The sequence below is a fragment of the Salvelinus alpinus genome, chromosome 2, assembly GCF_045679555.1.
Source record: "Salvelinus alpinus chromosome 2, SLU_Salpinus.1, whole genome shotgun sequence".
Lineage (NCBI taxonomy): Eukaryota > Metazoa > Chordata > Actinopteri > Salmoniformes > Salmonidae > Salvelinus > Salvelinus alpinus.
Genome location: NC_092087.1, coordinates 21409826 through 21434468, shown reverse-complemented (window position 1 = coordinate 21434468; position 24643 = coordinate 21409826). Strand labels below are relative to the sequence as shown.

Below are 24643 nucleotides of genomic sequence, written 5' to 3'. Positions count from 1 at the left end.
GCATGAACACACACACCCAAAAACAGATTCTCACACAACAGTAGAAACACAACATGACAAATAATAACTCCTGGGTTTTAACGGGAAAAAACTGCAGTTGAGCAGTCACTCTTTCATGGCTATGTGTAACTTCACAGCTCTGTTCTCTTCCCTGAAGCAGATGCAGATTTGGACTGAGGCTCGGTCTGTGGGAGGTTTTACTGATACCAACAAGCTCCATCAGACTGCTGAACACTTAAACTGGACTGACAACTTGGACTGACTCTCCACACCTTAGCACACATGCACTAACTCACATAAACACCCACACACAAATAGACATTAATGCTACACACACACACACACACATCACAACTGCTGCTACCAGACTCGTATTATTACAAAACACTGCACAATTTAAACATTTGCCCCCTAATCCCTCCTACCCCCCCAAAATGTGTAAATATTGTATTGTCCTGTATTATGCTCATGCTAAAATGTTTATTCTATTCTACTGAGCCATTTAACTTCATGTTTGTATTCTTATATTTTCTTATTTCCTATTGTTGTTTCTTATTGTTGTTGTGGCAAGTAAGCATTTCGTTGGACAGTGTATACAATGTGTATCCTGTACATATGACTAATAAAAGGGAAAAATACCAATATCGTTCGATTAAAGAGCCTTCAGAAAGTATTCACACCCCTTGACTTTTTCCACAATTCGTAGTGTTACACCCTGAATGTAATATTCTGAATTTAATATTGATTACATTTAGATTGTTTTGTCACTGGCCCACTGCCCCATAATGTCAAAGTGGCCTTATGTTTTAAGAAATAAAATAAAGCTGAAATGTCTTGAGTCAATAAGTATTCAACCCTTTTGTTATGTGAAAATTTGCAAAACAAGTCACATAATAAGTTGCATGGACTCACTCTGTGTGCAATAATAGTGTTTAAAATGTTTTTTTGTATGACTACCTCAGCTATAGCCCACACATATAATTATCTGTAAGGTCCCTCAGTCGAGCAGTGAATATCAAAACACAGATTCAACAACAAAGATCTACAAAGATAAAGGAGTCCTTCCTAACTCAGTTGCCGGAGAGGAAGGAAACCGCCCAGGGATTTCACCATGAGGTCAATGGTGTCTTTAAAAAAGAGTTTAATGGCTGTGAAAGGAGAAAACTGAGAGGGGATCAACAACATTGTAGTTACTCTACAATACTAACATACAGTTGAAGTCGGAAGTTTACATACACCGTAGCCAAATACATTTAAACTCAGTTTTTCACAATTCCTGACATTTAATCCGACAAAAAATGCCCTGTCTTAGGTCAGTTAGGATCACCACTTTATTTTAGGAATGTGAAATGTCAGAATAATAGTAGAGAAAAGTTCTTATTTCAGCTTTTATTTCTTTCATCACATTCCCAGTGGATCAGAAGTTCACATACACTCAATTAGTATTTGGTAGCATTGCCTTTAAATTGATTAACTTGGGTCAAATGTTTCGGGTAGCCTTCCACAAGCTTCCCACAATAAGTTGGGTGAATTTTGGCCCATTCCTCCTGACAGTGCGGGTGTAACTGAGTCAGGTTTGTAGGCATCCTTGCTCGCACATGCTTTTTCAGTTCTGCCCACAATTTTCTATAGGATTGAGGTCAGGGCGTTGTGATGGCAACTCAAATACCTTGACTTTGTTGTCCTTAAACGATTTTGCCACAACTTTGGAAATATACTTGGGGTCATTGTCCATTTGGAAGACCCATTTGCGACCAAGCTTTAACATCCTGACTGATGTCTTGAGATGTTGCTTCAATATATCCACATAATAATCCTTCCTCATGATGCCATCTATTTTGTAAAGTGCACCAGTCCCTCCTGCAGCAAAGCAACGCCACAACATGATGCTGCCACCCCCGTGCTTCATGGTTGGGGTGGTGTTCTTTGGCTTGCAAGCCTCCCCCTTTTTCCTCCAAACATGACGATGGTCATTATGGCCAAACAAATCTATTTTTGTTTTTCAGACCAGAGGACATTTCTCCAAAAAGTACGATCTTTGTCCCCATGTGCAGTTGCAAACCATAGTCCGGCTTTTTTATGACGGTTTTGGAGCAGTGGCATCTTCCTTGCTGAGCGGCCTTTCAGGTTATGTCGATATAGGACTTGTTTTACTGTGGATATAGATACTTTTGTACCTGTTTGTTCCAGCATCTTCACAAGGTCCTTTGCTGTTGTTCTGGGATTGATTTGCACTTTTCTCACCAAAGTACGTTCATCTCTTGGAGACAGAATGCGTCTACTACCTGAGCGGTATGACGGCTGTGTGGTCCCATAGTGTTTATACTTGCGTACTATTGTTTGTACAGATGAATGTGGTACCTTCAGGCGTTTGGAAATTGCTCCCAAGGATGAACCAGACTTGTGGAGGTGTACAATTTTTTTTCTGAGGTCTTGGCTGATTTATCTTTATTTTCCCATGATGTCAAGCAAAGAGGCACGGAGTTTGAAGGTAGGCCTTGAAATACATCCCAGGTACACCTCCAATTGACTCAAATGATGTCAATTAGCCTATCAGAAGCTTCTAAAGCCATGACATAATTTTCTGGAATTTTCCAAGCTGTTTAAAGGCACAGTCAACTTAGTGAATGTAAACTTCTGACCCACTGGAATTGTGATACAGTGAATTATAAGTGAAATAATCTGTTGGTAAACAATTGTTGGAAAAATTACTTGTGTCATCCACAAAGTAGATGTCCTAACCGACTTGCCAAAACTATAGTTTGTTAACAAGAAATTTGTGGAGTGGTTGAAAAACGAGTTTTAATGACTCCAACCTAAGTGTTTGTAAACTTCCGCCTTCACCTGTAAATGACATAGTGAAAAGAAGGATGCCTTTATAGAATAAAAACATTCTAAAACATGCATCCTGTTTGCAACAAGGCACTAAAGAAATACTGCAAAACATTTGCCAAGCAATACATTTTTGTCCTGAATACAAAGTGTTATGTTTGGGGTAAATCCAATACATTACTGAGTACCACTCTACATATTTTCAAGCATAGTGGTGGCTGTATCATGTTATGGGTATGCTTGTAATTGTTAAGGACTGGAGAGTTTTTCAGGGTAAAAAAATTAATGGAATGGAGCTAAGCACAGGCAAAATCCTAGAGGAAAACATGGTTCAGTCTGCTTCCCACCAGTCACTGGGAGAGGAATTCACCTTTAAGCAGGACAATAACCTAAAGTACAAGGCCAAATCTACACTGGAGTTGCTTACCAAGAAGACAGTGAATGTTCCTGAGTGGCCAAATTACATTTTTGACTTAAATCTACTTGAAAATCTATGGCAAGGCCTGAAGATGGTTGTCTAGCAATGATCAACAACCAACTTGACAGAGCTTGAAGAATTTTGAAAAGAATAATGGGCAAATGTTGCACAATCGAGGTGTTGGAAAGCTCTGAGAGACTTACTCAGAAAGACTCACAACTGTAATCGCTGCCAAAGGTGCTTCTACAAAGAGGTGTGAATACTTATGTAAATGTATTATTTAATTTTAAATACATTTGCAAAGTTCTCTAAAAACATGTTTTCACTTTGTCATTATGGGGTATTGTGTGTAGATGGGTGGGAAAAATAAATAATTTAATCCATTTTGAATTCAGGCTGTAACACAACAAAATGTGGAATAAGTCAAGGGGTATGAATACTTTCTGAAGGCCCTGTATATCGGTGAAACAATATACCGGTTGGGCTCTATGTGTGTGTCCACCTTCTCTGGCTGTATTCTTGGCCTGGTTGTGTAATGGCCTGTTAGGATAACAGGCTTACATCTACCACACTCACTCTAATGACTCGCACCTAAAGCCCAGCTTGGCTGCCTGTGTCCTGGCGAATATGGGTTATTTCAGGTAGGGAGGAGGACCAGAGGACGAGGGTGCTGCCAATGGTAGCCAGCAGGCAGGCACCTCACAACATGACACAATGCCGACTGACACTACGGGGGGAGGGGGCACACGCCTTGTCTAATGTGGCGCTGGTGACAGAAACAACCACACTATTGTTATTTTAGCCAACACATGATGCAGTCAGGAGGTGAAAAGGAAGGAACACACCAGAGGTGAATATAGAAGTATATGCAGTACTATGTACAGGACCTGACTATTCCCATGTAGTTGGCAGTAGCCCTCTGAAAGATCAAATTACTTCATGGGAAAATATGCCTTCCAGATGATGATGTGTTTATGTTGTGGGGGTGGATGGATGGTTATGCAACATCTGGCTTCTCTTTTCAGCTGGAAGATATGACTAAATCACGGCATGTTGCAACATCTTCTGGATATCCTGATCCAGTCTGTAGCGCTGCAGTCTGCCCCATCACCATGGTTTCCTGCTTCAAACCGTACCGGGACTTTCCTGACTATCATTAGCTCGTGTTAACAAACTGTGCTACCTCCTACAACACACACACACACGCACACAAAGGCGCGCACACACAGGCGCACACACGCAGTGGTAGACGGTGAGATATTTTCATGAGAAGAGACATCTTCTTAAAAATATGAATCAGTTTGAAAACAAAAGCGCCAAAATTGCACTGAGCTCAGCTGTCCTGCAAACTCACTATTCAGATCAAAGATCAAACAATCGGCCATCCTTTAGCTATCCTAAAATTGCACTGAAATGACCATCTCTGAATTGTAAATGCTGCTCCTGGGTTTCTTAGACTAACTAGGCTGTGATTAGACACCCCCGAAGGCCCTCCTCTGTCGCTGCCCAGAAGCCTATGAAATGCCCTAATCCTGCCTACGAAGGGACTGAGCCCAGAGCCCCTGCCAGACAGGAAAAAAAATGGAAGGTGTGAAGAGCAGCCGCATCAACAGCAGTTTCATATGTCATGGTGGGTCCCCCGTCCAGTCAACACAACGTGACTGTCAGCAGCAGCAGTCTGTAACATGGACGCTACAGGAGGAAGCAGAGCCCCACACATGGCCACCCCTTGCCATGATGAGACAGATTTGTATCAAGCATCACACCCGTGCTATTTAGACCAGGTTGATTGAAGATGCGACGAAAGGCAGATCATAGAATGTAATGCATCTGTGGAGGGGAGTGATATTTGTCGGTGTACCTGGGCACCAGGGAGTCCCCCCCTCTCAGGGTGGTTGGGTCCAGCTCAAAGATAGAGGAGATGTCCATGCCATCAGGGACAGACACCAGTTGGTACATGACCCTCTCTTGAGGGGTTCGCAGACGCGCTCGCAGGGCTTCATGGTCCGAGTCCAACTGCAGGTACAGTAGGGAGAGGAGACTGTCAGTTTATGGAGCTTCATACTAAAATTGAACTCAGCAGTTCAGTTCATAATTTCAATGCAGTGATATTACTGTCTGTGACTGTGTGTAACAGATGAGGCTGAGAGCATGAAGATGTTGCACACGTTTCCTACAATCTGTTTATAGTTTGACTTATGCATGGCAACAATAGCTTAATCAATGCTATATCAGTGGATCACATTAAGATGATAAAGCATTGCAACATTGTTTGGATTACCACAGTCATTAAAGACATTTTCTAATTTGCAGCTTTACAGTACAGTAAGAAGAGAGAAATCATCATCGGGAATAATTTACCAAACTCCCTCCAGCTTCCCCCAAGACAAATACACCCACCCAAACATCTTTCCTTTGCTGTACTCATCAGTACCAATCAGATGAAGACTGAGCATGAGGTTATATTGAGATTGGAGTCATGCCAATTCAGAGACATTTTCCACTTTTAGAAGAGATAATGTGTGGTTGACTCATCCTGTCAAGTTTATGGATCTAAAAGCTAATTCAATTCATGATGTATTTAGCCTCATATGGTCATATTTTATCATCTGTAAGTATTTTTTGAAAGCTGTAAATTCAGTGACGGAAACAAATTGTGGAAAGCAGCAGTGGCGACCCGTCATTCAGGTCAGGGAGAGGAGAGGGGCAGAGCCCCACCTGTTTTGAGCCCAACATTGTTTTGCCCCACCTGTTTTGAGCCCGACATTTCTAGCATATCACATATCAGTTTGCAAACAATGTAAAAAAAATATATATATATCATTGAGTTAATAAAGCCGCATACAAACATGGTCTCTTTTTTGTTTTCTTGCGTAAGGCTGCTCCAAAATGTAGGTGTTTCAGCCTAGCTCAGTGCTTTCTGTGGTGGTGGGGCAAGACAGCAGAAAATATGGAGCATTGCACCGTGATTGGCTCAGTGTTCTGTCACTCATGGGGACACTACGTCACCGGCAAGTCTAAGGGTAGACTTAGAAAATTCTAGCCCCTTGCGTGCTACCATAGAGTTACATTAGAAGTGTCCATCCAAGAAGGCTCAAGGTCATTGGCCACAGATAAAATTACATCCAATCACATTATATGTACAGTAGCTTGATTGGACTGATCATGTCAACATCATACTTTCAAAATCTTAGCTAGCAGTCATCATCATGAATCAAGTCGACAATCTACTGGCAAATCCTTTTTTTATCCTTGTCATATGAAGAGAAATAATGAAGAGAAATTATAGATCAAATGTATTGGTGCTCATCAGCCATTGGACATAAACATCACACAACAAGTTGAAAATCGCAAATTCAACAATGAGTGGTTTGGAAGGAATCAGTGACAGTGGCTGTGTGGTCCCAAATCTGGGATTAAGGGGCTCTTTTCCAAGTTTAAAATAATAAACTTTCAACATTGGCCATGCTGTCAATGAAGCATGATTTGTGCTCAAAACACCTGTTAACTCGGAACTGTGAAAACTTGACTTCATTGAGTTCAAGACAACTGGGAAGTTGGGATTGAACGAGCTCCGACTGGGAAAATACGTTTTGAACGGTCATCCAACTCAGAACTGTAAATTCGGACTCTTTCTAGAGCTACAACCACAAGATCAATGACGTCATCATGATTCGACCTTGTTTTTTTCCGAGTTCCCAGTTGTTTTGAAAGTACCATAAATCCAGAGAATGCCAGACTTTGATGACAAAATTTGCACACGAAGGACCGTCGTGCCCCCTTCCTGTTCAAGTGAGCACAGCACATCAAGGTGAGTCCAAACATTTATTGTATACTGCTGCATAAATTATGTAATATGCCAGGGAGATATATATACTGTAGCTAAGAAAGTAATACTATGTGTATGTTGTGTAGTAAAATGTTAGTAGCCTTTGTACCTCACCCTAATCATTTGGTCCATTTACCCTTTATCCGTCCTAGCTCATTAATGGCTTAATCGAATTACGGATTGCTTTTTATCCGCTTGTCGTCCATTATGCCATAGTTTGTACATCTCAATTGTCATTAGAAACCACATTTATTTAAACAAGTCAGCCAAATAAGCTATGCTTTTTTTAAAGGCAATAAATGAGGCTGAATGAACTGTTTCGCTGCCAGACAAGGCTCCGCTGATAGCCAGGTATAGCAGTGGTAAGATGTTGGGACTGCTGTTGGGACAGCTTTATGTAGGCCCTAACAGTTTGTGGGCACCGTTTGTCATCGTTATAGTGCAATTAATGTATTGTTTAGTGTTGTGTTGTGTTGTGGAGTGGCTTTGCTGGCATGCATCCCACTTTCAATTTATTTTGCCACACCAAGATTTACATGCTAAAATCGCCACTGGAAAGCAGACCCTGGATTCCACCCCAGAAAATAATATTCTTTGGCATATTCCCTCCATATATACACTGTATAATGACTCCATCCACAGTAATATGGTGTTATACTGCCATCTATATGTGAGCTCTAGTACCATATACAGCTTACATGCTGTGGTGCTCTCCCACAACTACCAGAGCTGCCAATGTTACAAAAAGAAACTCTCCTTTCAGAATATACAGAAATAGTTTCAAATGATAATAGATGGTAATAGAGAATGGTTGAATAAAGGAAAAACATGCACTCACTGAAATATTCTTTACTTTAAAGAAATTAGCAGCAGAGGTCAGAACAAACGGACAGGTTTTTGCGGCAGCTTTCGCCACCATATAGAGAATTGTTTTCATAATAACTACTCAAACACACTACACACAAACAGTAGCCTGAATTGGGGGACACTAATTTAGTTTAGTTAGTTCTCTTCAAGAGGGTGAGTTGATTATTAAAACATGGTTAAAGAGTCCCTCAACTCATCAGTGAAGTATTTGAGAGGATGAAACACAAGGACAGGCACAGTACCTGGAAGTTAAAGGGAACAAAATCCACCACCTGGAGAGGAAACAAGATCCACCACAGATCAGCAGCAGTAGGTAGGGCAAGACAGCAAACACAACATAGACATGAAACACAGATATAGAGCTGTCTCTGGTTGACTTACTGAGGATCGGGGCTCAGGACATTCTTCCACATAGTCAGGATTCACCTGAAAATAGATCAAGAACCAGAATAGGATACTTAACTCCAACATGTGAGGAAGCAAGAGGTAATACATAGTCCTCTTATAAATTACTATGAAGTCAATCCAACTTAAACTTAATCAAGCCCTGTCGTTAAGACTTTCAGATCGCATAATGAAGTACTGCAAGATGATTGTGTGCGTTATACTCCCAGGTATAAATCAAATGATCTATGCAAGTGGTTGGCTGGTAGACTACCATGTAATATGCCTCTGTCACTGTAAGGGGACTCACCTCAGCAGCCAAGTAAGACCCTGTGGCAAGGTGTTTGAACCTGAACAGGCTGTTCCAGTAGCCAGCCCCGCCCCGACACGGGTCATGGTGGACCACCTGACAGAAGAATGCAACACCTGACAGCATGAGGACAACGTCTGGACAACGTCTGGACTGATAACATACCACTAAAAACACATTGTAAGATGCAGGACAACCCACATAGTTTCACCTGGTTCTCTCTGTTCCAGGCCTTAAGCTTTGGAACAACCTACAGAATGGCGTGGCAATGCAAGGCTTCCACAATCAAAGGTTGTGTGTAACCATGTCGATAAATATCACTGTCATATGTGTGATTCACAAACTGCTGGTGGCACATTAATTGGGGAGGATGGGCTCATAGTAATGGCTGGAACGGAATGGTATCGAACACATTAAAAACATGGTTTTCTTGTGTTTGATACCATTCCATTCACACCATTCTAGCCATTATCATGAGCCGTCCTCCCCTCAGCAGCCTCCTGTGGCATGATTGTGTACCATGACTCAGACCATGTATCTACTATCTACATGTTCTATGCTCACCTCCACTTCCCACAATGCCTTGCTGCTAGTGGCGGAGGTGGCGGACTGACGTCCTGTAGTCCTGAGAAATACATACTCCTTCTTTTTGAAGTCGTCACATGTCAGGAACTTCTCCTGCTCTGCATGGAACAGCCGAACAACGTCACCCTGGCAACACAAACATAGACACCAGTCAGTATCATGGGGAAGGAGAGCCAGCTACCCTATTTAATGTGTTATTGTGTCTAATACATTTTAATCAACTATCAGAGTACCTACCCCTTTAAGAATAATCTCCTTGTTGTCGCTCCATTTCATAAACAAAACTACTTTCCAACTTGTGTTGCAGTTCACGGAGTTCACCTGAAAACCAAGAGGATGAGTCAGGAAAGGCTAAGGTAAAGACATTTATTCACATAATTAAGTTTGGCTTAAAAAAGTGACAAAAACAAATGAGCCTGGGAGTCTGCTGGGTTTGTAAGGAGGAGCACAGTAATGATATAGTCTTTAACTGAAGAGTCAATTGTCTTAATGGCGGTTGAGCCTTAAGAGTGGATTAAGGACCCTCACTTAATGAACTCAAGATAATACTGTCGATGATTAGTATATATGAAACAAGCATAAGAGAGGAGCTAGTTGTACAGTGAATATGTTTCCTCATCTTTGAGAGGACATGAGAATTAAGAATAAGGCACACTTGTCAACATGGTTAAAACCTGCACTACTTGTGATTTGAGGAAGTGAAATGTGCAGGCACACCTTGGTTTACATAACAATGGAGAATATGGTTTCTGTTACAAACGCAGTCTCCACCTAGGAGACAATGAAGATGAAACATGTATTCTACCTCATTGCATCCTGGGTTGTCTACCAGCTGATGGCTGCTGGCATGAAGAGGCTGTCCAGCGTTCACAGGGTTAAGGACCACCTTGTCTCCAATCACCACCTAGACATACAGGGGAGCAATCAAATAGCATTATTATACACACAGTGATCCATGATCAACTACACACGTTCACTCGCAGCCACACACATTCACACACAGCCACACACAGCCACACACAGAAACACACAGAAACACACGTTCCCACACAGAAACACACAACTGTCCACACTTACTGTACAGAAACCCTCAGAGACACAGCAAACAGAGAGGCAGTGTGATTGTCTTTATCAGACCCTTCAGCCAGTAGAAAACCACAAATAACACTTGTACAACCACTAGTGTCCTCCAGAGTGTGCTATCTGCTCATCTACAGAGGCCCCAGGAGAGCTGTTACGCATGACAGCCCAGAGACACACACAAGGAAAGAAAGTAAGGGGTCAGTCCAGTTTAGAGCCGGAGAAAAGTGCCCTTCAAGATAAACAGAACCTCTCAACTTTTGGCATCAGTTGATTGCATAATATGAGAGAAAAGCTGTGGTATCATAATAGCAAGGTGAAGTCCTGCTGATGCACAGGATGTACTGCCAAACGGGTCTGAGCACTGCATAATGAATTCCTTTTAACAACCTTTATCCAAATTTTTCCCTAAAATCTCTGTCCTCAATGTTGTTATAGCTAGTTACTGGTGCTATGTAACACCAGGCAAATATGATAACACATTGTTCGACTTATTCCCATCAGACCATGTTGACTACCAAGCACTCGGTGGCCACACTGGACCTCTCATCAGCACAGGAATAATTCAGCCTGAAAAACCCTAATGGCTAAAGCTAATGATGATGACCTATAGTAGCCTACTTGCAATTAAACCGGTACACACCCTAAGGCCAACACAATGTCAAAATAGGAAATGATGTATTAATTAAATCTTACAACTTGTCAATTCTCTGCACCACGGCTTCTATTTATAAAGCAGGTAAACTTCAGCGGCATCAAGCGTCAGAGAAGTGCTGTCCTAGAGACCCCTGTGTTAATGATCTTTGCTGTGGTCACTGACGCAAGGAGCTTTAAAAATCTCAGGGTGTTTTAATAAATCTCAGGGTGTTTTAATGAATCTCATGGTGTTTTAATGAATCTCAGGGTGTTTTAATGAATCTCAGGGTGTATACCAGGAGCTTTTCGAATCTTGCATGCCAGACTGTTCAGGTGAACTTTCAGTGAGATCATGACCTGTTAGGCTCTTAATCACTCTCTACCTACATGTCTATGGACAAATACAACTGGGACCAGCTAGCCTGAATGATTAAATGCTAGACAATCAATTAACAAATTGAAAATTCACCAATAACTAAGAATCACAACAACGAGCATCGCATCTTGATCTTGAGTGGAAAGGCTGTTGTCTGGGCTTCGTTGTTTATCTACAGAGACATGACCAGACTTCCTATCTGACCTTTGACCCACACTAAAGCCAACACTGGGCTGGACACTCACACTGTCTCCCAGGGAGCGCAGCTTGTAGAAGGGCTGGATGTAAAACCAGGAGCCCTCGTTGCCTGCAGAGTCCAGCGTCACCCTCATAGCATTCTTCTCCAACAGGGCAGGGAGACGCTTATTCACCGTCAGGTACTTATTGCTTTTCAAGTGCAACAGCTGGAACAGAGTGGCAAACAACAGACAAAGTTGCAAGTGCATGTAAACATGCATGTTTACATTTCCAATTTGAGTTTTATCAAGTTTAAATATGTAATGCTTATAGAAGTCTCTTACTTTGTCTATTGGGGTTTAATAGACAGATACTGTTAATGTCACGGTCTGTGTCTATTAAGGAGTATATCTACAGGAAGAGATTGAGTTAGATGTCAAATACTGGCACAGTGGCCATTCCTGAAAATCCCCAAAAGAATGTGCCATTTGAAAATATCACACTTGAATTCTTTCTGGACCCTTTTCTCCCCCTGGAATTGTTTTTATAATACTCCAAGGCCTTACTTCAAAAATGTTTCTCATGACCTCCTTTGCCCCATAATTTCACCCAAGAAATCAACCATGTTGACTCAACCAGCATCGACCCCTCAAACAACTATTCAGTGTGATGTCTGGTACTGGGAGACTAGACCTTAACCAACCTTTGTGGTTGTTTGTTTTGAGGGAGAATGCCGGGACTGAAAAAACAAGACAATTGTCGTTTGAAATGTCTCAGACAATTACAGATACATGTGTTTACAATGCATGCTCTCAAGTGCTGCAACCACTTACCACAGTAAGCCTGTGGTAAATATCAAACACTGGCAGAGGAGCATAGCTGTACCCTACTGCCCTCAATACCTTACCTGTCATCACACCCCTAAAACGCATAAACCCAATACACCTACTGTACCACTTCCGCCAATACAATTCTGAGAGCATGTTCAGGACTAAAGTTCAGGAGACAGCTGCCCTAAAATAGATACAGTATATGTTGGTGTTTTTAGATGACAGATATCACAACTACCAGGGTGTTCTGGTTGAGGGTCTGTCACTTGAAATCAACTGACACACTATAGGATGTACTTCTAGTGGATCTTTAGACCCGTTTCCCTGTGGCCTGATGATCGAATTTCTGCATAGGAGACTATCACTGGTCACATATGCAGGGGATGACAAGGCCTGGATGATAATTCGCTGCATTTATGGAAGAGCTGTATTGCCTCTCTGCTCCAGGCTTTCCACTAACCTTAATGACACTGTTGTATTGTGGCTTTACCAAACTCAATCTCCTTGTTACCTTATCACCCCTATTCTTCCTGCTCATACCTGAATGACATTTCCGTACTGGATAACAGTTCCTAGCAGCTTTCGGTTCTCTGATTCATTCTGCTTCTTCTCCAGATCAGCAGCATGCTGAAATATAGGGATAAAACGAGATGTCAGAGAATATAATGGCCACCAATTAGATTTAGTGCTCCAAAAACACATTAAGAATAAGAAGCCGTACTTTATGGAATATAGATCTGGGTTTATGTCGTGTTATAAACTTGGAGAGTGTTTCACTTGTAATGATTTGCTCGATCTCAGCAACACGGCAATGCACGTAGTTTAGAACCAGCAGGCATAATGGGCAGTGAAATACTCACGTGGAGTTTGTTGAGGAGCACTGTGTCAGTGGTGCTGTTTCCACCTGGTTTTGCTGCCTTCCAAAACTGTTTCTGTGCAGAGTACCTGTTCATGGGGCACAGCTTGAAAAGGCAGTCTGGAAAGACAGAGAAAACAGGTGAAGATTTATTATCAAATTCATAACATTCAGTACATGACATATAAAGCAGTGGAAAGTTGCCAAAAGGGCATGGAAGCGGTTGTCAGTATAACAAGGACATGACTGTAGCTAAATAAATATAACAGGATGGTGATTTTAGACATTTTGATTCTCTTGTAGGTAAACACATTGGCCTGATCAGATTGGGGATAGTAGAGCTCTTTAGACATAGCAAAGAGATGATCAGATCTTGAACAGTGTGAGTCCTGACAGAAAACACACTAGTTCCTCCTCCGGTTCCGAGGCTGGCTACCTGCAAAGCACAATAATGGGATATCTGATTATCTGTGACAGAGGTAAAAATAGCCGCTCCAGACCAGCACCAAGCACACAGCAAAAACTTGGCCAACAAACGCCACAGCGTCCAGCGATTAGCTGTCATGGGACGCATGAAGGAAGAGAGGGAAGAGCTGGATGGGTAAGCACAGGAGGAGGAGCCAGGGACAGAAAACGGAGCAGTAGAAGAGAGGGATGGCTATATGAGAGAGGGAGAGGAAGTGGGTTTAGGGAGTGAAGGAGACCAGGTTAGGGGGACAGAATGGGGAGGGTTATATGCAAATGCTAAACAGTGGGAAGGAAGGGAATGAACAGTTGTGGGGTTTCCTTTTTAAGAACAGTTGGCAAACTGTGCAGGAAATGGCAGGGTACAGTAGGACGCAACCCAGAGGGCATACACTGAGGAACGGAGACAGGAATCAACATAAAACAGGCGGCCATCGAAATGCTTAAAACAATGCTGGTTTAGATCAAATAAATTGTAGTTTACGCAGGAAGCCCACTGTACTAAACACTGTAAAGACTTATTTCAAAATTTTCACATTACTACGACATGCTTTGGATGATCGTGATTATCAGAGGTTAAAAGATTCAACAGGTCACATTCTTCAAATAACATTGCCTTCTCTCCTTCAATCCATGAGATCACAGCTCTCTGAGAAGTGTATAAATACTATCACAGACAGCAACGAGTCGTCCTAGCAGAGGGTAATATTTCCTGGAGAGACACACCTAACTGTCAGACATGACACAAAAGCAATTACTGTCGCATAGTACCAATCCCAGATCAGAGAGAAAAAAGTGAGGTTTAAAATGCTGGGCATATGCTCCCTGGAAACCAGCTTAACCGGGCTATTAATACTCAACAGGGATTTTAGGACTTAGTCTGCTACACTTTCCCTTTGCTCAGTGCTCAGGCACACTGAGACGTAGCATGGAGTCTCAGTCCTGTTACTGTGGCTACTTGGAGGAGTGATGATGAGGCCTGGGAGAGGCTGGAGAGGTGGGGTGAACACGAGTATGCTGCTCCACCCCACACAAACCTTGAAGCACCACGAGGACACCGAGGCCCCTGCAGGTGAAACATGCTCATGTCACAGCACCTACTAGGAGGGTTGTCATGTGTCATCTCCTCAGTAGGCCGCCCTATACTTCAAATGCAATGCCTGTCAAACACTGAGAGAGAACGCGATCCTTTCACTGTGCAGGTGAACTGTAACCAGGCTTGTTAGGACTCTCAGAACACCACAAGTGCTCCATTGTTCTACGCCAATCTCAAGAGTACTTTCTTTGGAATCACAATAACCGTGGTGCCTTGAATCTGCCATAGATGTCCACAATGGTAGAGCTTCAGTAATAGTAGAAACTTCTGACATTGCCCTAAACAACAAAGTAGTTCACTACCTACCCGCATAGTATTCACCTCATGGATTCAATGTAGACTAATCTCTCATGGACAGACAACATAAACATAGCATCCGACCAATTTACGCAAGATTTGAGTTCTGGGTTAACCAAGATTAAATGTAGGCTGATGATTTGCTCTGGTCCAACTGCATGTGTCAGATCTGAACTACAATACAAGCTGCATGCGCGCATATGCACCAGATCTGGTCTGGCGGTTAACAAAGTGCTCAGAAGTAGTTTATTTCATATGATGAAATGACAGCTTAAAAACTTTTGTCAGCACTCCAGCAACAACTTTACTTCAGTGAGTAACGGATTTTCACCCAATTTCATTTTGTGACTGGCTTCAATATACCGAGCTGGCTAGCTCAGTGAAAAAAAGTGGTGTAGCTAACGCTAGCTAGAATCACACAGCTACCTAGTGCCTGCTGAATGAAGCCTTCATCTTTCCTCCTTTGGTTTGAAACTTGTGGGTCATCTGATTTTTTAAATTGACATACCTAGCCATCCTTTCATGTTTTTGTATTGTTTTGCTAGGTAGTTTGTTCATTTCTGTAGCTAGTTAGCTTATTAAATAGCTAGAACGAGCTGCAGCCCGTGAAAAATTACCAAGTGAAAGTGATTGCCCCTTCTGATTTACTTCCAGATTATGTCCCCTAATCTTTTGAATGGGTTTCACATTTGTGAAAAATCTGTCATTTAAGGGGTATAACGCTGCTCCCTCATCTGAAAGTGGAGTGTGGCAGCTGCCCACTTTTCCCCAAAGTCGCTCTGACCAGGAGCTATGGCCTCGTGTGCTTACATGTCTCCAAACCAAAGCATAGGCTACATGTCACACAGTCTTGAGCAGGGCTTTGCCTATTATTTGCAAGTCAGTTATAAATTCACAAGAAAATGTTATGCCCCTGTTCTTTTGCACATTCAAAAAGAGATGTGGTACACCTTGTTAGCTTCCATAAACATGGCTCTCTCATTCCACTGGCCAATGATGATAGATTCTAGAATGATGAGCGCACTCCACAAACACTAGTGCTGTCCTTCTCACAGTAAATCAGTTGAGTATTGATCAATCTCCAGCCAAGCACAGTGCTTCTCCGTGAGTGAGTGTGCCTCTCTGTATGTCAGAGATATTAGGCATGATTTGGTTCCAGGAAATCTGCATAGCGTATTCCTGCTGTACTGTTGCATGAACACACTGTGAACTTGTCTTGCTAAAATACAATTAACCATCTGGTCTTGCATCTCAAACACCATATTACATATGGCATATTATACAATGGCACAAGACAGGGCCTGGGGGGAAAAATACAAGGGGAAGCAGTATACCAGTGCAAGACATTGTGGTCTATTTCCGAGAAAGAGGTGGGAAATACTGTGTATTATATTCAGAAGAGATCTTTAGAAAACTAAAAAGTTCAAGTAGGTAGCCTAAGTCTGTAATTTAGTGCATCTTCGATTTGATATTTTTCCTAAAAAACTGAATTATTCCTTCCTCCTCCTGATTTAATATATATATATATATATATATATATATATATATATATATATACACACACACACACACACACAAAATACCAGTAAAACATTTGGACACACCAACTCATTCAAGGGGTTTTTCTTTATTTTTATTACTTTATACATTGTAGAATAATAGGGAATTAAAAACTATGAAATAACACATAGTAACCAAACAAATGAAAATATATTTTATATTTCACATTTTTCAAAGCAGCCACCTTTGCCTTGACAGCTTTGCACACTCTTGGCATTCTCAACAAGCTTCATGAGTCACCTGGAATGCATTTCAATTAACGGGTGTGCCTTGTTAAAAGTCAATCATTACTTTAAGACATGTCAGTCAATACAGAACATTTCAAGAACCGAAATAAAAGATAAATAAATAAATAATAATTTAAAAAATACAATTTCAAGAACTTTGAAAGTTTTTTCAAGGCAAAAGGTGACTACTTTGAAGAATCTAAAATATATTTAGGTTACTACATGATTCCTTATGTAGTTATTCTACAATGTAGAAAATAGTAAAAATAAAGCTTTTTATTGCATGTGTTTCTAACTTCAACTGGACAGTATATGAATAGAAAAGTTGCAGTAGTTATATAGGATGAGCCATGACTAGAATACAGTATATGCACATGTAAACATTATTAAAGTGACCAGTGTTCAATGACTATGTACATACAGTGCCTATAGAAAGTCTACCCCCCCTTGAACTTTCACATGTTGCATTACAAAGTGCGATTGAATAGATTTAATAGTAATTTGTCATTGTTTTACACAACATCCATAATGTCAAAGTGAAAAGAAAATTCTACACAATTTTACAAATGAATAACAATTAAATAACTAAAATAAAAGTTAGATAAGTATTCTCCCCCTTTGTTTATGCAAGCCTAAATGAGCTCAGATGTAAAATTTGACAAATCTCAAAATACGTTATATGGACTCTGAAATAATAGGGGTTGACATTTTAATGACTACCCCTTCCTCTGTCCCCCAATCATACAACATCTATAAAAAAAAGGTCCCTCACTCAAGTATTGTATTTCAAGCACAGATTCAACTACAAAAGACTTTTCAAAAGCCTTATAAAGAAGAGCAGTGATTGGTAGATGGGTAACAATAACAAATCAGACATTGAATATATAGCATGGTTAAGTTAATATTTATGCTGTGGATTTTGTATTGATCCACCCAGACACAAAGTTGCAGTCGTCCTTCTGAACTGAGCTGCAGGACAGGAAGGAAACTGCTAAGGGGTGTCACCATGAGGCCATTGTGGATTTTAAAACAGCTACAGATTTCAGTGGCTGTGATGGGACAAAACTGAGGATAAATCCACACTGTGGGGACTCTACAATAATGACCTAAATCAGTGTTTCCTGAATTCTGTCCTAGGGCCCTCCCTGGGTGCACGTTCTGGTTTTTGCAATAGCACTACACAGCTGATTCAAATAATCAATGCTTGATGAGTTGGATATTTGAGTCAGCCGTGTAGTGCCAGGGCAAAAAACAAAATGTGCATCCAGAGGGGGCCCTACGGCAGGGTTTGAGAAACCCTGACCTAAATGACAAATTGAAAAGAAGAATACAAATATACAGAATACAAATACTCCAAAACATGAATATGTATGCAACAAGGCACAAAAGTAATACTGCAAAAAAATCCATCAACACATCCCGGAGTAGGTGCCTCCTTTTTTTCAAGCATGGTGGTGGCTGCATCACGGTATGGGTATGCTTGACATCGGCAAAGACTGGGGAGTTTTTCAGGATGAAAAGAAACGGGATGAGCTAAGTACAGGCAAAATCCAAGAGGAAAACCTGTTTCAGTCTGCTTCACATCAGACACTGGGAGGGGAATTTACCTTTCAGCAGAATAATAAACTAAAACACAAAGCCAAATATACACTGGAGTTGCTTAACAAGAAGAACATGAGTGTTCCTTAGTGGCCAAGTTACAGTTGACTTAAATCTGCTTGAAAATGAAAATGGCAAGACTTGAAAATTGCTCTAGCCATAATACCCAACTCCTTGACCGAGCTTGAAGAAAAATAATATATGGGCAAATATTGCACAAAACAGGTCTGCAAAGCTCTTATGAGACTAATGTTGAAACTGTCCTTACCACGGGTGCTTCCTGTTAAGTTTCTGCCTATAGGTGGGGAGTAGCAGAATGGAGGCATGATCTGATTTGGCGAAGGGAGGGCGGGGGAGGGCCTTGTAGCCATCCCGGAAGAGAGAGAAACAATGATCCAAAGTACTTGATATGCGTGTGTTAATAAAATGTGTTTTCCTCAGATTTCCTTTATTAAAGTCCACAGCTACAATAATTGCAGCCTCAGGATATGTGGTTTCCAGTTTGTACATAGTCTATTGTAGTTCCTTGAAAGAAGGCACAGTGTAGGCTTGGAGGGGAATATACACGGCAGTAACGATGACCAAAGAAAATTATCTTGGGAGTTAATGTGGTCTGCATTTGATGGTGAGATATTCCATATCGGGAGAACAAAAGGACTTGAGTTCCTGTAAGTTAACACAATCACACCATGAGTTGTTAATCGTGAAATAACCCCCTCCACCTTTCTTTATCGCGGAGAGTTCCTTCTTCCTGTCTGCGTGATGGACGGAGAACCCTGCTGGCTGAATGGACGGGGACAATATATCCGGAGAGAGCCATGATTCCGTAAAACAGAGTATGTTACAGTCCCTGATGTCTGTCAGGAAGGAGATCGTCTACCTTATTGTCCAGGGACTGAACATCAGCAAGTAAAATAATCTGAAGCAGTGACTGTATATGCATGCCGTCTGAGTCTGACTAGGGCCCCACTTCTTCCTCTTCTCCGGCGTCAGCGTTTTAGTGCAACCCCCAGGTTGAATAGAGCTGCCTCGGGAAGTTCAAACAAATGACCAATTTTTGTGCAAATTTTGCTTGAGTGACTGCTGATCTAATGTCCAAAAGCTATTTTCTGCTGTAGGTAATGATATAAGAAACATTCTGAACAAATAATGAAATATAAATAATGAATACAAAATACTTCAAAGTTGGCTAGGAGCTAGAAACAGGGCGACCGAGTCTGTCAGCACCATCTTAAAAAGGAGTTGGAGTCTACCATTACTATTTAAGGCCTACCCCTCAGATAAACTCTTTAACTCCTCTGACCTATAACATCCCAATACACCATCGGTCCAGATAACTTCAGTCACTCCCATTGCTGCAACTAAGGTTCCAAGCCTAGATGATTACATTATGATTAAATAGATTATTGTCCAGTAGTGTGCATGTCTAATGTGGCTATTTGAGGAACTGAAACAACAGCCGTGCAAACAAACAAAAACAGCTCACCATTTTGACAATACATGCCATTGAGCAGAAACAATCGTGGCTAAAGATGTTTTACGTAGGCCTGTTTTCTCAGTCCAAAGAGAATGAAAATGCACAAAGATAGTAAGGTACCCTGCTGCTATAGTAGCTATTGATTCCTCTTCTCAATACTAAGCAGTGACATATTTGGGCCAGTCTTGTTAGAGGCCTAAAGAGAGTGATGGTGCTGCCTCCTGAGTCTACTGAGCCTCTAGAAAGAGACTGAACAGCTGCTTGACATGAAGGAGTTGACATTCTCTGTCAAACTACTGTATCTTGGGCTCCTGCGCCAAAAACAAAAACCCACAAAACCATCCATTTAGCAAATCACACAACTAACCAGAAGCAATACATTTCCCTGAGCAACAACAGACATGTCTCCTTACATTCAATCATCTTCCATTGTGCTACAGTGCAGGAGAGTACAATATACTAGAGGAGTTGTGGTGTGTTTCATTACACAGTACATCTTCATTTTGTCACCATTGTCACTGAAGGTTGACATAATATAGAGTGATTTGTGTGACAATGACACGGACGTGCTATATAAAGTAAACTAGGACTCTCATTTTCAGGGATAAAATGGTCAATTTAATTTCCATGACCTTGATTCGAATAAATGAAACTCACATTGAAATGACGTGATTGCCACTCAAAAATGTATTTTCAAAGGTCTGCACTGGAGGCCTGCCAATGTATTGTGCTAATTTAAAAACGGCTCCATTAGAGACTGAGACCGTATGCAGCCAGAGCTTCCAGGTGCCCATCAGCAGGAGCATCACAACCACTCCCAGCAGGCCCTCTCTGCTGCTACCAGAATCGTTCTGCACTGACCTTGAGGTAAAGGGAGGGATCCACTGTAAAAACTGTCAACACTCAGGTTGTTTTTTTACTGTCTGACATCACTGATCAGACTAGAATTCTCAATAACGTCTAGGCTAGGTTGTATGGTTGAGTGGGGGAAAAAGTTACATATGTTCGCCAAGACTGAGAATAAAGTTAAAAACAGAAGCTTGATATAAACCCCAACCAATCATACAAATCCATAGCTGGTAGATAAAGCTCTCCCCAAAATAACCTAATCTAGTTTCAATCGAAGTGCTACTATACATGAGAGTGTAGTCTAGTATAATCATCATCATCATATTCTGTACCAAACACAGTTCATTATGAAATTCAGCATTTGCATTAAGCAGATGTGTTCCACATGAGCTAAAGAGACAGTAGCACACGTAATCCACCATTGAAATCTCCATCAGGGAAAGGCCAATATGTTGTTACTATGGCAATAGTATTGACCCGGCTCCAGTTCAAACTGACAGAGAGCCATGGCAATTAATGACAAACACCAGTGTACTATCACCTCTTTAATCACAGTAATTGGGCCGACTATTTGGTGTTGTTGAATGACTATACAACAAACCATTGGCATTAGACGTGTTGAAACAATAAAGGTGAATTCCAAAACATCCAAGCATGAAACAGCAGTGGCATCAAAATACACTCGTAGAATGATTTGTTTTCTTTGGAGGACAGTGTTGTTACTGGATTAAGATGCCTCTGAAGATATGAAGCTCTAGTTCCAGTGAAAGCGAAGTAAACAATCTCACATTAAACAACTATATTTGTTGCTGCCTCAGCCTGCTCAAATCCAAACCCCAATAACAGCAAGCTGGGAACAAGGGTTTGCAATCAACATCAAGAAATTATCCAGGGCTCGCTTTAGGGACAAATGGGCCTCAAAGCCACCAAATAGTTTGACATTTCACAGGCAACATTACTGTAGGAAAACCCTGGCAACACACAGGAGTCCAACACCCAGTAGGATGCATAATCGGCACTACTGCATCAATCTATATGATTTGGAATGCTAATCTGTTCATAGAAATACTTTGAATATGAGCATTGAAGCCTGTCAGACCTGTCATGAAAGATGTACTGTATGTAGATCAATCAGATCTAATGCATGATCCCGGAGCATGACTCATGACCAGGCTATATACTAGCTTAGTCTTGTAGTCAAAACTCTTCTCTGTCCTGGCTGCCCAATGGTGGAAAAAGCTTACGTCTAATGTCAGTCCCTGCCCATCTTCTGAAAACGTCCGATACCCTATCTCTTTAAAGAGTATCGTAAATAAGTCTCACGAGTATCTTAAAGAAGAGTATCTTAAATAAGTCCCCCCTCCCCCCGTGCTACGATTGTGATGTTGTTGTCTCACCTAGCTATCTTAAGATGAATGCAATGTAAGTCGCTCTGGATAACAGCGTCTGCTAAATGACTAAAATGTATTCCTGACAACAATCCTAAATGCCTTGAGAAACTGTCAGTAAATAGCCTACTATCTCTTACTCACAGAACACACAAGCCTGTTCCAGACAGTCTCAGAAACACTAAACTCTGTTCTGGCGTAATCCACACTGCTTACATTTGCAGGAAATGGACTGCATGAATCAGCCTCAATAATGAAAGAAACATGGCACTCTGCCATCTTTTCATAGTCTGAAGACATTAGATACATTTGCCAACACCTTTAATTTAAAAAACGCTGCCACTACCAGATACAAGTATAAGAATAATATGGAGGAAAATTTTAGTTTAGTGGTGAAAGAACTAAGGGAATCAGAGTTAACCACCCCCACCAGAGTTAACACAGGGTACAGGTCTCTCACTAGGTCACACAATGTGGTGTATTAACTGTACTGTAATGTATCCTGTACTGCAGTATAGTCTAGTGCCACATTTCAGTGAGGGGAGTCAGGTGAAAACAAGGTTAATTAGCTTCAGTAGAGTTTCATTTCCACAGACATCAGTTCACATGTCATAACAAAGGATCAGGGGTCATGGCTCCATGTCTCAACATACCTTTTAAATCTCCTCAGTGTCAACTACTGATCTAATGCTTACATGGAGCACAAACCACTCGGTTAAACCCACAGTACTTAGTTATAATCCTCTTGCAATGATGGCCTCAGAGTTGGAAGAGATTCTACAAGGCTTTTTCCAGCTGACATCATATCCATTGTAATGACAATCTGAGCAGAGAATGGACTAAGAGAGGAAACTAGAGTGAAAAAAGGTCACATGAATCAATGCCATAACTCCTTGCTGACTCTTTGATCCCACAGTATGGGTTGGACGCTTGCATTTGAACAGCAGCCTGAACAGAGTGATAGAAGGGGTGTACTCATTACCTCTGAACTTCTTGGGCGGGTTGTTGAGGTCCCCTGTGTCTGGCTGTACCACACAGCGGTCATCCACAAGCCTGGGAACAGGAGGAGCAATGACAGCTGTCAATCAAACACTCATCCTTCTAACTACACATACATCTAGCCTGCAGAAACAGACAAACAATACATCAGCCACAAGTTTCATTCTGAGCAGTGAATGCCACTGATACACGTGCATACACAGCACAAACAATACTGTTGAGTCGCTCAGTACTGTAATCTCCATCTGGATAATAAACCTCTCTTTTACTCATAACTACAACCTATATTTGATCTATGCTACTCCTAGCCTGGCTGATGCAACTCACATGGTCAGCGAGGGAGAGCTGACACACCGGTCTGGACAGGAGGCCGTTGTAAATGCAATATTTGCACAGATTTGTGCTTATTTCTTAATGAGCTTTGATTGGTTCTCTTAGACGGTTTCTTTTTCCGGGGGGGGGGGGGGGATTTGAAAACACAACAACTGTATTGGAAGGGGGCGGTGCTCGGGGCTTGTGTGGCTGTCCATGTGGATGTTTGAGTGAGAAAGACATAAATGAAAACCAATCATTATCAAATTTTATTGGTTACATACGCGTGTTATTGCGGGTGTAGCGAAATGCTTGTGCTTCTAGTTCCGACAGTGCAGCAATATCTAACAAGACACACAAATCTAAGGAATGGAATTAAGAATATATAAATATATGGACGAGCAATGTCAGAGCAGCATAGACTAAGATACAGTAAATAGTATACAATAGAGTATATACATATGAGATGAGTAATGCAGGATATGTAAACATTATTAAAGTGACATTATTAAAAGTGACTAGTGTTCCATTTATTAAAGTGGCCAATGATTTCAGGTCTGTGTATGTAGGCAGCAGCCTCTCTGTGCTAGTGATGGCTATTTAATAGTCTGATGGCCTTGAGATAGAAGCTGTTTTTCCAGTCTCTCAGTCCCAGTTCTTATGCACCTGTACTGATCTCTTCTTCTGTATGATAGCGGGGTGAACAGGCAGTGGCTCTGGTGGTTGTCCTTGACGATATTTTTGGCTTTCCTGTGACATCGGGTGCTGTAGGTGTTCGAGGGCAGGTAGTTTGCCCTCAGTGATGCTTTGTGCAGACCGCACCGCCCTCTGGAGAGCCTTGTGGTTGCGGGCAGTGCAGTTGCCGTACCAGGCGGTGATGAAACCTGACAGAATGCTCTCAATTGTGCGTCTGTAAAAGTTTGTGAGGGTTTTAGGTGCCAAGCCAAATTTATTCAGCCTCCTGGAGGTTGAAGAGGCGCTGTTGCTCCTTCTTCACCACACTGTCTGTGTGGGTGGACCATTTCAGTTGGTCAGTGATATGTACGCTGAGGAACTTAAAACGTTCCACCTTCTCCACTGCTGTCCCGTCGATGTGGATAGGGGGGTGCTCCCTCTGCTGAAGTCCACAATAATCTCCTTTGTTTAGTTGACGTTGAGTGGGAGTATATTTTCTGACACCACACTCCCAGAGCC

At 41.6% G+C, this 24643-nt stretch overlaps 1 protein-coding gene across 12 annotated transcripts in view; it reads right to left on the bottom strand.

The window, feature by feature from the left end:
* Positions 1-24643, bottom strand: part of LOC139556293 (inositol 1,4,5-trisphosphate-gated calcium channel ITPR1-like) — a 161483-nt gene that overhangs the window by 122238 nt on the left and 14602 nt on the right. For 8 of the 12 annotated variants that reach the window (XM_071370089.1, XM_071370148.1, XM_071370118.1 and 5 more), the window contains exons 3-13: positions 23121-23191; positions 13185-13300; positions 12865-12951; positions 11563-11721; positions 10031-10129; positions 9463-9546; positions 9205-9351; positions 8641-8736; positions 8328-8372; positions 8189-8218; positions 5112-5266 (exon numbers count right to left, since the gene is read on the bottom strand). In XM_071370089.1, coding sequence (XP_071226190.1) covers positions 5112-5266; positions 8189-8218; positions 8328-8372; positions 8641-8736; positions 9205-9351; positions 9463-9546; positions 10031-10129; positions 11563-11721; positions 12865-12951; positions 13185-13300; positions 23121-23191 — 1089 coding nt within the window. The remainder of the gene's footprint in view (positions 1-5111; positions 5267-8188; positions 8219-8327; positions 8373-8640; positions 8737-9204; positions 9352-9462; positions 9547-10030; positions 10130-11562; positions 11722-12864; positions 12952-13184; positions 13301-23120; positions 23192-24643) is intronic. The other 4 variants (XM_071370100.1, XM_071370172.1, XM_071370164.1 and 1 more) reach the window with 1 other exon arrangement.